Below are 11,405 nucleotides of genomic sequence, written 5' to 3'. Positions count from 1 at the left end.
CTGCAGGAGTACAGGGCAGCTCCTGGGGCGATGGGAGGGGCCAGGCCGCACTCCCCATGCCCCAGCGCACCCCAGGGGGATATGGGGCAGGGGTACAGGGCAGTTCCTGGGGCAATGGGAGGGGCCAGTCCTCAGTTGTGCCCCTTCTGTTACCCACCAGCTCCCCCCGAGCACAGGGAAGGCCCAGGGCAGCCACTGGCCCATCCTCTTGGGAGTGCAGAGAGCGGCTCGGACCCCCTGGGGCTGCCCCACCGCTGCCCTGCTCAGTTGAGGGGACACAGGCCTTGCCCCGGACACAGCGCCTTCACTTTGCCTTGCCCTACAGGTGGAGTTGACCGGACGGGAAGGGCCCTGCTGACTGTCAACCCCCAGCTCATGGGAAAGCCAGCCCCAGGCCAGGAGGAGCTGAGCCAGGCCCTATGGTACCTGCATTCACTGCTCAGGTACCTCCAGTGTGCAGTCTCCTGTCCAGCCACACCCATGTCCCCCACCTGTCACTGCACCGCCGTCCCCACGGCACGCTGTGTGGTGGGGTTCAGGGGCCCCCAAGCTCTGCCCCCCGCCCGCAGGCAGAAGTGACTCTCACCCAGCAGGTAGAACAGGAAGTTTATGAAGCGACAGAGCCCAGCTCAGCACAGAGGGGTCAGTACAGCCGGCAGAGACAGTCCTTCCACCCAGTCCTGGGGAGGGGAGCCCGAGGGGGGCCCCTCTGGGGTGTAGCTTCCCCCCTCGCCAGGCTGGCTGCCCTCCAGCTCCCTCTCCCCCAGCTTCTAACTGCCGCGCCAGATTCAAACCCAGCTTGGTTCCTCCCTGCTCTGCGCTCAGGGCAGAGGTGTTACCTGCTAGCCTGGGGTACAGCCCAGGGGTCATCCTTAGCCGCTGGGAGCTGCTCTGCCTGTCTCACACATCCAGCCTGAGTCTCGCACATGCACCCCCCCCACCCCTACTCCATCACAGCTGTCCCCACAGCTTGTGTCCTGCAGGCACTGGAGACCCTCTCCTCCCCGTATCACTTCCCATCTCTTTCCACACCACCCACACCCCTCGGCTTCCCCTGCCTCCTCAGCCCTACCTGTGCCCTTATTGCCCCCCTCCAGCCCCATAGTCTGCCAGTCCGCACGCCACCGCCCCCCTGGTCCCCGTTAACCCTTCGCTCTGCTCTCCCCGTAGGAAGGAGCAGCGGGAGCTGGGGTTGACGGTGCTGCTGGATCTGCGGCAAAGGGGGACCCAGCCTCCCTTCCCCCCTGCACTGCCAGCAGCCCTGCAGGAGCTGCAGGTACTGCCCCACACAGGCCTCCAGCAGGGCCGCCTGCACCCCCCAAAGTGTTCCCTGGCTCCCCTCCTGCCCCATCACCTCCCCCAGTTACCCCCTAACTGCTCCCTCCCTGTCCCCCGGTACTGCCCCCGTGCAGCCCCCGAGTGTTCCCTGGCTCCCCTCCCACCCCATCACCTCCCCTGTTATCCCCTAACTGCTCCCTCCCTGTCCTTCAGCACAAACCCCAGTACCTGGTAGCTGTTCCCTGGTTCCCCTCCCCCTGCCCCTGCCTCATCTCCCTGCACCCTCTAACTCTTTCCTGGCTCCCCTACCCACGCCAGCCCGGACCCCCCTGCATCCCACAGGACCCCTTAACTGTTTCCTGGTTCCTCTTGCTGATCTCTGCTCCACCCCCCGTGGAGCCCTGCACCACTCCCCCTGCCCTCTGGCCGCACGCAGGCTGCTCCTTGCCCTGCAGCAGCTCCTCTCCTGCCCTTCTGGTGCTGGGCTCTCTCCACTTCCTGCCCTTTTCATGCCAGCACCTCCCTGTGTTGCCATCTGCCCAGCAGGGCTCGAGGTAGCGCTTGTGCCCCCTGCTTGTCCCCTGTACCCACTGGGTGCCAGCCTGACCTCTTCCCTGCAGGAGGCGTCCCCAGCTCCTGTGAGCCGCCTGCTGGTGTTGGGCCCACCCGAGGGCCCCGCCGAGCTGCCCCTTGCTCAGGTGGGTGCCAGGGAGTTGGAGGGTGGCAGGGCCCTGGAGGGATGTGAGCGCTGGGGGCCGGGTAAAGTGAGGGACTTGGTGCGGGGGACCAGAGGGGCAGGGATTCCCCCAGCAGACAGAGGGGCGTGGGCTCCCTGCTTGGTGATACCCAGCTGCCTTCCCCAGGAGGCCCCTGCCCTCTCGCTTGCGGACCTGCCCCGCTTCGTGGACTCTGAGCAGCTGCAGCCAGCTCTGGGTGGGACCCTGCAGCACTCACACCACCAGTGGGTGGAGATGTGCCAGGTGAGAGCTAAGAGCCCTCTGGAGTGCCCCACATCTCCACACCCCCTGCAGTGCCCAGTGCCCCCCTGCAGCTCCTCCATACCCCCTGCAGCACCCAGTGCCCCCCTGCAGCTCCTCCATACCCCCTGCAGCACCTCCACACCCCCTGCAGTGCCCACTGCTCCCATACTGCGCCCAGTGCCCCCCTGCAGCACCTCCACACCGCCTGCAGCACCCAGTGCCCCCTGTGGTGCCCAGTGCCCCCCTGCAGCTCCTCCATACCCCCTGCAGCACCCAGTGCCCCCCTGCAGCACCTCCACACCCCCTGCAGTGCCCACTGCCCCCATACCGCACCCAGTGCTGCCCTGCAGCACCTCCACACCCCCTGCAGTGCCCAGTGCCCCCTGCAGTGCCCAGTGCCCCCCTGCAGCTCCTCCACACCCCCTGCAGTGCCCACTGCCCCCCTGCAGCACCCACTGCCCCCTGCAGCGCCCAGTGCCCCCTGCAGCACTTACACTGCTAGTGGGTGGAGATGTGCCAGCTGAGAGCTAGGAACCCTCTGCAGTGCCCTACACCTCCAAGCCCCCCGCAGTGCTCCGTGCCCCCCTGCAGCACCCAGTGCCCCCCTGCAGCTCCTCAACACCCCCCGCAGTACCCAGTGCCCCCCTGCAGCTTCTCCACACCCCCTGCAGTGCCCAGTGCTCCCCTGCAGCACTTCCATGCCCCCTGCAGTGCCCCACACCCCCTGCAGCCCATGTCAGACAACCTCCCATGTAAGTGGGATGACATGTCCCCCTATCAGCACCCTTGTGTGAGCCCCTGGTGCTTTTCCCGCTCTGCCCACAGGCGCTGGAGCGGCTCTGCGTGCTCTGCCATGGTGTGATCCGGTCGGTGCAGGGAACCCGTGTGGAACTGGAGGCATCGGGCCCAGCTGAGAGCGAGGCGGTACGTGGCACTGTCCTGTAGACCCATGTGGCTCCCCTGTCCCTTTCCCCTTGCAGCTCCATGTCACTTGGCCTGCTGTGCCCCCAGCCGTGTTCCCACAGCCGTCCCAGCTCCCCTGGGGATCTGGACGGTGGAGTCAGGAGAGCTGGGGGCGCTGGGCTGGGCGGTCCAGGCAGGGCCCTGCGTCAGGCTGGCCCTGTGGAGCGCTGGCGTGATGGTCACTGTGTGCTCCGCAGGTTCTCACTCTGCACATTGCTGGCCATCAGGAGGCCATGCAGAAGCTTCTCTCAGACCCAAGGCTGCTGGAGTTGCAGAGCAGTGGGGGGGCCCTGCTGGCTCGGCTGCCCCCATCAGGGGCTCACAGGTGACCCTGTGCCCATCACAGCAGAGGGGATGGATCGGGCCCTAGGCCAGGAGCAGAGCTGTGCCCTTTGGAGAGGCCCTGGCCTGCAGGGGGCTGGCTGCAGCGGGAATTGGGGTGGCCACGGGCCTGGGCCGGGCGTGGTTGGTGGCGCAGCACCGGGAGAGCAGCAGGGAGGGACTTTCCCTGGCCGAGAGCCCAGCACCCAGCCCTGGTGTCATTAGCTAGGCTGGAGAGGTGCCTGCACTCAGCTCCAGGGCCCAGGTTCCCGTCTGCCTCTGGGTGGTTGCAGTGCATGGGGCGGTGCAGCCTGTGGGGCAGGGCAGGGTGTGGGGCGGTGCAGCATGGGGGTGGTGCAGCGTGTGGGGCAGCGCCTGACCCCCAATCCTGTTCCCAGTGCCCAGGCCGCCCGGGCTGCCGCTCTGTACCAGGAGGTGGACGATGCCATCCACAGGCTGGTGCAGTTCAGCAACCAGCGGCTGGAGCAGCTGCAGCAGGAGAGGAGCCACCGGCAGCTGGAGCAGGTAGCGCCCTCGGCTCCCCCCACCACCCCTGCTCCCCACCCCCCCGCTCAGCCTGTCCTGCCTTCCCCTCTGCTCTCCCAGCCCACCATGGGCCTTGCCGTCCTTCCCGCACCTGACACACCCATGCCCCTGCTGCATGCTGCCCCTTCCCCACAGCCCCCCCATCTTGCTGCCCGCTGGGCTCCCGCCTGACAGCTCTGGGGTGGGTCAGGACCCCTTGGGAGTGGGATATGCTGTGCTGAAACCCTGCTGCACCTGCTCCTCCGGGCAGCCTGGCTTGGCTCGGCTCAGCTCAGCTCAGGGACACCTGCCCTGCCTCCCCGCGTGCCCGGCTGGACTGACGCTCACTTGGTGCCCAGGGCGAATAACCTGTTGTTCTCCAGACTCAGCCGGCCTCACAGGAGGTTATTGGCACTGAACCCAGCCCAGGACCTCTCCGGCTTTTGGCCTGGCCTCCCTAGCGCCGCATAGCTGCGTCCGTCCTGTGGCCAGATGGGCTCTGCATGATCCCTCTGCCCTGCCCTGCCCCGCAGCTCCCTGCTGCCAGCCGAGCCCCCAATACCCCCCAGCAGCTCCAGCCAGGTACCAGGGTCCCCTGGGCTCCTCTTCTCTGCCTCACCTCCCCTCTCTGTCAGCCTTTGTCTCCCTGCCCCACAGCTGGTCCGGTCGTGGGCTCCTCTCCCCGCAGGCCATTGTCTTCCACTGGTGCCACCTGAGCAGGGTCTACCGGGTGCCAGTCACGGGGGTTGGGACCCCGGCCAGTGGGCTGGAGAACAAAGTTCTCCGCTGGTTCCTGTAACAACAAACTGCCTCTGTCCTGCCCTCATCACGTCACGCCAGCAGCGCCCAGGGACACTGCATGTCGCCCCCCCGCAGGCAAACCTGCCGAAGGCCTACTTTGGGGGCACCCAGCCGTGCACAGCCACTGCCCGGTGCTGACTCGGGGATGCCATGCTGGGGGCCTGCGCTCGGCAGTGCACACGGCAGTCAGGGCCCTTGGCTTTGGGATGATCTCCTGGGGCTGCCTCTTTTGGGGGCCTTTTGTGCTGGCTCCACAGGGCGTGTCCTGTGTGGGGGCGGGGCTCGGCTGTGCAGGGCGTGTCCTGTGTGGGGGCGGGGCTCGGCTCCACAGGGCGTGTCCTGTGTGGGGGCGGGGCTCGGCTGTGCAGGGCGTGTCCTGTGTGGGGGCGGGGCTCGGCTGTGCAGGGCGTGTCCTGTGTGGGGGCGGGGCTCGGCTGTGCAGGGCGTGTCCTGTGTGGGGGCGGAGCTCGGCTCTGCAGGGCGTGTCCTGTGTGGGGGCGGGGCTCGGCTCTGCAGGGCATGTCCTGTGTGGGGGGCGGGGCTCGGCTCTGCAGGGCGTGTCGGGGGGGGCTCGGCTGTGCAGGGCGTGCTCTGTGAGGGGTGGGGCTCGGCTTTGCAGGGCGTGTCCTGTGTGGGGGCGGGGCTCAGCTCTGCAGGGCATGTCTGGGGGGGTCGGAGCTCAGCTCTGCAGGGCATGTCTGGGGGGGCGCTCGGCTGTGCAGGGTGTGTCCTGTGGTGGGGGTCGGTTCTGCAGGGCGTGTTCTGTGTGGGGGCGGGGCTCAGCTCTGCAGGGCGTATCCTGTGGTGGGCGGGGCTCAGCACTGCAAGGCGTGTCCCTTGGGGGAGCGGGGCTCGGCTCCGCAGGGTGTGTCCCATGTGGGAGGCGGGGCTTGTCTCCGCAGGGCATGTCCCAGTGTGGGGCTCAGCTCCCCAGGGCATGTCCTGTGGGGGGCGGGGCTCGGCTTTGCATATGCGGGAGTGGCAGGTTGTGTGTTGAGCCTCAGGGGCACACTCTGCTGGAGGAGCTCCCTCTGGGGTGTGTGGATGTGGGGCGCTCTGTGCTCGCAGTCTGGAGCAAAGCGGGGGCAGCACTGCCCAGCCCCTCCCCTCTCCTCTCCTCCCCCCAGCACCCCTGCAGGAGAGGCAGCCCAGGGTGTCCGGCCAGGGATGGATGGGCACCTGCTGGCAGAGGGGCAGTGGTTGGGGAGCTATGTGCACATTGTGCAGTGCTCTGTGACTGCACTGCATCCTGCCCCATGTACAGCCCACAGGCAGTGGGTGCTGGTCTCCGCCCACCCTTCCCCAGCGCTTGTGCCTGGCAGGGGCCAACCCCGCAGCAGAGCCTGCCCTGCCCTGCCCTGCCCTGCCCTATCCCGCATACACTGCCCAGCCCTGCCCTGCCCTATCCCACATACACTGCTCTGCCCTGCCCTGCCCCACATACACTGCCCTGGCCTGTTCTGCCCTGCCCCACATACACTGCCCTGGCCTGCCCTGCCCTGCCCCGCATACACTGCCCTGGCCTGTTCTGCCCTGCCCCACATACACTGCCCTGGCCTGTTCTGCCCTGCCCCACATACACTGCCCTGCCCTGCCCTGCCCTATCCCACATACACTGCTCTGCCCTGCCCTGCCCCACATACACTGCCCTGGCCTGTTCTGCCCTGCCCCACATACACTGCCCTGCCCTGCCCTGCCCTGCCCTGCCCTGCCCTATCCCGCATACACTGCCCTGGCCTGCCCTGCCCTATCCCACATACACTGCTCTGCCCTGCCCTGCCCCACATACACTGCCCTGCCCTGCCCTGCCCCACATACACTGCCCTGCCCTGCCCTGCCCTGCCCTATCCCACATACACTGCCCTGCCCTGCCCTGCCCCACATACACTGCCCTGCCCTGCCCTGCCCTGCCCTGCCCTATCCCGCATACACTGCTCTGCCCTGCCCTGCCCCACATACACTGCCCTGCCCTGCCCTGCCCTGCCCTGCCCTATCCCGCATACACTGCTCTGCCCTGCCCTGCCCCACATACACTGCCCTGCCCTGCCCTGCCCTGCCCTGCCCTGCCCTGCCCTATCCCACATACACTGCCCTGCCCTGCCCTGCATGCCCTGCCCTGCCCCACATACACTGCTCTGCCCTGCCCTGCCCTGCCCTATCCCACATACACTGCCCTGCCCTGCCCTGCCCTGCCCTGCCCTGCCCTATCCCGCATACACTGCCCTGGCCTGCCCTGCCCTATCCCACATACACTGCCCTGCCCTGCCCTGCCCCACATACACTGCCCTGCCCTGCCCTGCCCTGCCCTATCCCACATACACTGCCCTGCCCTGCCCTGCCCCACATACACTGCCCTGCCCTGCCCTGCCCTGCCCTGCCCTGCCCTATCCCACATACACTGCCCTGCCCTGCCCTGCCCCACATACACTGCCCTGCCCTGCCCTGCCCTATCCCGCATACACTGCTCTGCCCTGCCCTGCCCCACATACACTGCCCTGCCCTGCCCTGCCCTGCCCTGCCCTATCCCGCATACACTGCTCTGCCCTGCCCTGCCCCACATACACTGCCCTGCCCTGCCCTGCCCTGCCCTGCCCTGCCCTATCCCACATACACTGCCCTGCCCTGCCCTGCATGCCCTGCCCTGCCCCACATACACTGCTCTGCCCTGCCCTGCCCTGCCCTGCCCTGCCCTATCCCACATACACTGCCCTGCCCTGCCCTGCCATGCCCTGCCCTGCCCTATCCCGCATACACTGCCCTGGCCTGCCCTGCCCTATCCCACATACACTGCCCTGCCCTGCCCTGCCCCACATACACTGCCCTGCCCTGCCCTGCCCTGCCCTATCCCACATACACTGCCCTGCCCTGCCCTGCCCCACATACACTGCCCTGCCCTGCCCTGCCCTGCCCTGCCCTGCCCTATCCCACATACACTGCCCTGCCCTGCCCTGCCCCACATACACTGCCCTGCCCTGCCCTGCCCTATCCCGCATACACTGCTCTGCCCTGCCCTGCCCCACATACACTGCCCTGCCCTGCCCTGCCCTGCCCTGCCCTATCCCGCATACACTGCTCTGCCCTGCCCTGCCCCACATACACTGCCCTGCCCTGCCCTGCCCTGCCCTGCCCTGCCCTATCCCACATACACTGCCCTGCCCTGCCCCACATACACTGCTCTGCCCTGCCCTGCCCTGCCCTGCCCTGCCCTATCCCACATACACTGCCCTGCCCTGCCCTGCCCTGCCCTGCCCTGCCCTATCCCGCATACACTGCCCTGGCCTGCCCTGCCCTGCCCCACATACACTGCTCTGCCCTGCCCTGCCCCACATACACTGCCCTGCCCTGCCCTGCCCCACATACACTGCCCTGCCCTGCCCTGCCCTGCCCTGCCCTGCCCTATCCCACATACACTGCCCTGCCCTGCCCTGCCCCACATACACTGCCCTGCCCTGCCCTGCCCTGCCCTGCCCTGCCCTATCCCGCATACACTGCTCTGCCCTGCCCTGCCCCACATACACTGCCCTGCCCTGCCCTGCCCTGCCCTGCCCTATCCCGCATACACTGCTCTGCCCTGCCCTGCCCCACATACACTGCCCTGCCCTGCCCTGCCCTGCCCTGCCCTGCCCTATCCCACATACACTGCCCTGCCCTGCCCTGCATGCCCTGCCCTGCCCCACATACACTGCTCTGCCCTGCCCTGCCCTGCCCTGCCCTGCCCTATCCCACATACACTGCCCTGGCCTGTTCTGCCCTGCCCCGCATACCATGCCCTGCCCTGCCCTGCCCTGCATGCCCACATAGCAGGATGGGGACTGTGTTCTTGAGTCCATTTGTCATTCCTGCCTATTTTCATTTGGTTCCCACAGCTCCCAGCCTGGCAGTTTGCCCCAGCCCCCCAACCCGTTTCCCAGCCCAGCAGCCTTCCTACCCTCTGTCCCCCCCGCAGCCCACACCCCCAGCTTCCTGTCCTGGCAGACCAGCCTGTACTCCAGTCTGTGTCTCTCCCCCACCTCCCCTGCTCTCTCTTGCAGGCTCAGGCCGGGGCACAGGAGAGGGTCGGGTGCCTGTCGGCCACAGAGGACAGTGCAGAGCCAGAGGCTGGGCTGGGGGCCCAGGACCAGTGCTGCCAACAGCACAGTGAGAGCTCGAACAGCACCTTGCAGGAGACGCCTGGGCTGGTGGCGCAGAGCTCCCGGGCGCTGTGGGACTTGGGGTGGTACCAGGCTCGCTGCCAGGAGCTGGGACGCTTCCTGCAGAGGCGGCTGGAGGTGGCCCTACGGGCTGGACCCCCTCCCCGGCGCCGGGCTGACAGCACCAGTGCCTCCAGCTCCCCCCAGCACCCAGGGAGGGGGCGAGGCCTGGGCACTGGCCTGGCCTCCTCCCGCAGCATGAGCTGTGTGCTGCCCGCACCAGGCAGCCCCTCCCCTGGCCTGTGCAGGGCGCCCCTCCGGCTCCCTGTGGAGCACAGTGATGAAGAGCAGAGCCCCTCTGCTGCTGCCTTCTTCCAGGCACCCACGCTGCCTCTGGCCACCTCGACCCCTGGGCGGCCACCCCCAAAGGGCCCCCCAAGCACGCAGCGGGCACTGAGCATACCGGTCCCCAGCCCTCCCCAGCCCAGCGTCCTCATCCGCGGGCTGGAGGTAAGCAGCCAGGAGGTGGTGGACCAGACCTGCTCGCCCCGTGAGCACGTGATGGTGGTGCGCAGCGGTGCCCAAAGAGCCGAGGCCCCTTGGGGGGGCACACCCAGCACTGACCGGAAACGCCGCCTGGGGTGAGTCGCTCTGCATCTGGGATGTTTGCATCAGCCCCTGGACCTGCAGTCTCAGCACTGCCCTGACACACACTGGGACCCACTGCCCTGTCTGAGAGCTCTGCTCACTGCGGGTCTGTGCACGGCCCTGACACACACTGGGACCCACTGCCCCACCTGAGAGCACTGCCCACTGTGTGTCCATGCACTGCCCTGCCTGAGAGCACTGCTCACTGTGGGTCTGTGCATGGCCCTGACACACACTGGGACCCACTGCCCCACCTGAGAGCTCTGCTCACTGCATGTCCATGCACTGCCCTGACACACACTGGGACCCACTGCCCTGCCTGAGAGCACTGCTCACTGTGGGTCTGTGCACTGCCCTGATACACATGGGGACCCCCACTGCTCACTGCGTGTCCATGCACTGCCCTGACACACACTGGGACCCACTGCCCCTCTTGAGAACACTGCTCACTGCGTGTCCAGGCACTGCCCTGACACTCTCTGGGACCCACTGCCCTGCCTGAGAGCACTGCTCACTGCGGGTCTGTGCAGTGCCCTGACACACACTGGGACCCACTGCTCCGCTTGAGAACACTGCTTACTGCGTGTCCGTGCAGTGCCCTGACACACACTGGGACCCACTGCCCCGCTTGAGAACACTGCTCACTGCGTGTCCGTGCACTGCCCTGACACACACTGTGGATCTGTGCACTACCCTGACATACACTGGGACTCGCTGCCCCACCTAAGAGCACTGCACACTGCATCTGTGCACTGCCCTGATACACACTGGGATGCACTGCCCCACCTGAGAGCACTACTCACTGCATGTCCGTGCACTGCCCTGACATACACTGAGACCCACTGCCCCACCTGAGAGCAGAACTGGTGGGCACCCATTGTTGGTGCCCATGGGGTGAGCCCCCTTGGCAGGGCACAGTGCCCATCAGTACTGAGAGGGGCCATCGTCTGCCCGCAGGACTGGGTGACTCATGGGTAGGGTGCTGAGAACCCACAGGGAAGGGCTCAGGGTCCCATTGCTCCTACCTGTCCCCTCTCCTGTCCAGTGCCCAGCAGCAGCTGGTGGCCCAGCTCCTTGCCTTGGAGCAGGACTACGTGGGCTACCTGGCTGAGTCACTGCCATTGGAGCCTGGGTGCCAGGGCCTGTCCCCTGGGCTGAGACGCGAGTGCCAGGCCTTGGAGAGCACCCGCCAACAGCTGCTGGACTTCCACCGTGCCTACTTGCTGCAGGGGCTGCAGAGCTGTGCCAGCCACCCCTTGCGTGTGGGGGCCTGTTTCCTGCGCTATGTAAGTGTCTGGTCCCACTGCCCTGCTGGGGAGCCCACTGGCCCTGTGCATGAGTGTGGCTCACCAGCACCCAAGCCCTGCTGGAGCTGCATCCTTGCCGCCCTGGGCTGCTGCTCCGCGCGCCTTGGCCCTGTCCTGGGCTGCTGCTGTGTGTGCCTTGGCCCTGCCCTTCTGCATCTCACCCTGCGCCACTGGGCTGGAGGCCTTTTGGCAGGGGCAGTGCCCATCCTGGGGAGCTGGCACTGGCGCTAACCTCCTGTCTCTGCCCCAGGTGGAGCAGTTTGGTCTGTATGCGCACTACGTGAAGAGCCAGCAGAAGCTCGCTGCAGCCCTGGGCTGTCAGTCAGCTGCCAGCAAGGTACGGTGTGTGTTGCCCTTGGCTGAGCTCTGGAAGAGGAAATGAGTCAGCCCTTAGGGAGGGTGCTCCAGCCAGACCGGGTCAGACCATAGGCCCATCCAGCCCAGTATCCTGA

At 67.2% G+C, this 11,405-nt stretch overlaps 2 protein-coding genes across 7 annotated transcripts in view; one reads left to right on the top strand and one right to left on the bottom strand.

Annotated features, from left to right (window-relative positions):
- The window catches only part of LOC142004534 (uncharacterized), a 194,983-nt gene that overhangs the window by 75,168 nt on the left and 108,410 nt on the right, over positions 1-11,405 (bottom strand). The gene's annotated exons all lie outside the window — the stretch shown is intronic.
- Positions 1-11,405, top strand: part of ARHGEF40 (Rho guanine nucleotide exchange factor 40) — a 41,875-nt gene that overhangs the window by 1,576 nt on the left and 28,894 nt on the right. For 3 of the 6 annotated variants that reach the window (XM_074982254.1, XM_074982256.1, XM_074982257.1), the window contains exons 2-11: positions 326-443; positions 1,171-1,276; positions 1,899-1,976; positions 2,142-2,258; positions 3,084-3,182; positions 3,419-3,546; positions 3,941-4,067; positions 8,900-9,639; positions 10,692-10,932; positions 11,204-11,290. In XM_074982254.1, the coding sequence (XP_074838355.1) occupies positions 326-443; positions 1,171-1,276; positions 1,899-1,976; positions 2,142-2,258; positions 3,084-3,182; positions 3,419-3,546; positions 3,941-4,067; positions 8,900-9,639; positions 10,692-10,932; positions 11,204-11,290 (1,841 nt within the window). Of the gene's footprint in view, positions 1-325; positions 444-1,170; positions 1,277-1,898; positions 1,977-2,141; positions 2,259-2,764; positions 2,779-3,083; positions 3,183-3,418; positions 3,547-3,940; positions 4,068-8,899; positions 9,640-10,691; positions 10,933-11,203; positions 11,291-11,405 lie in introns of those variants that run through there. The other 3 variants (XM_074982258.1, XM_074982255.1, XM_074982259.1) reach the window with 3 other exon arrangements.

This window comes from Carettochelys insculpta, chromosome 32, assembly GCF_033958435.1.
Source record: "Carettochelys insculpta isolate YL-2023 chromosome 32, ASM3395843v1, whole genome shotgun sequence".
NCBI lineage: Eukaryota > Metazoa > Chordata > Testudines > Carettochelyidae > Carettochelys > Carettochelys insculpta.
This window is presented reverse-complemented; position numbering and strand designations above follow the sequence as displayed.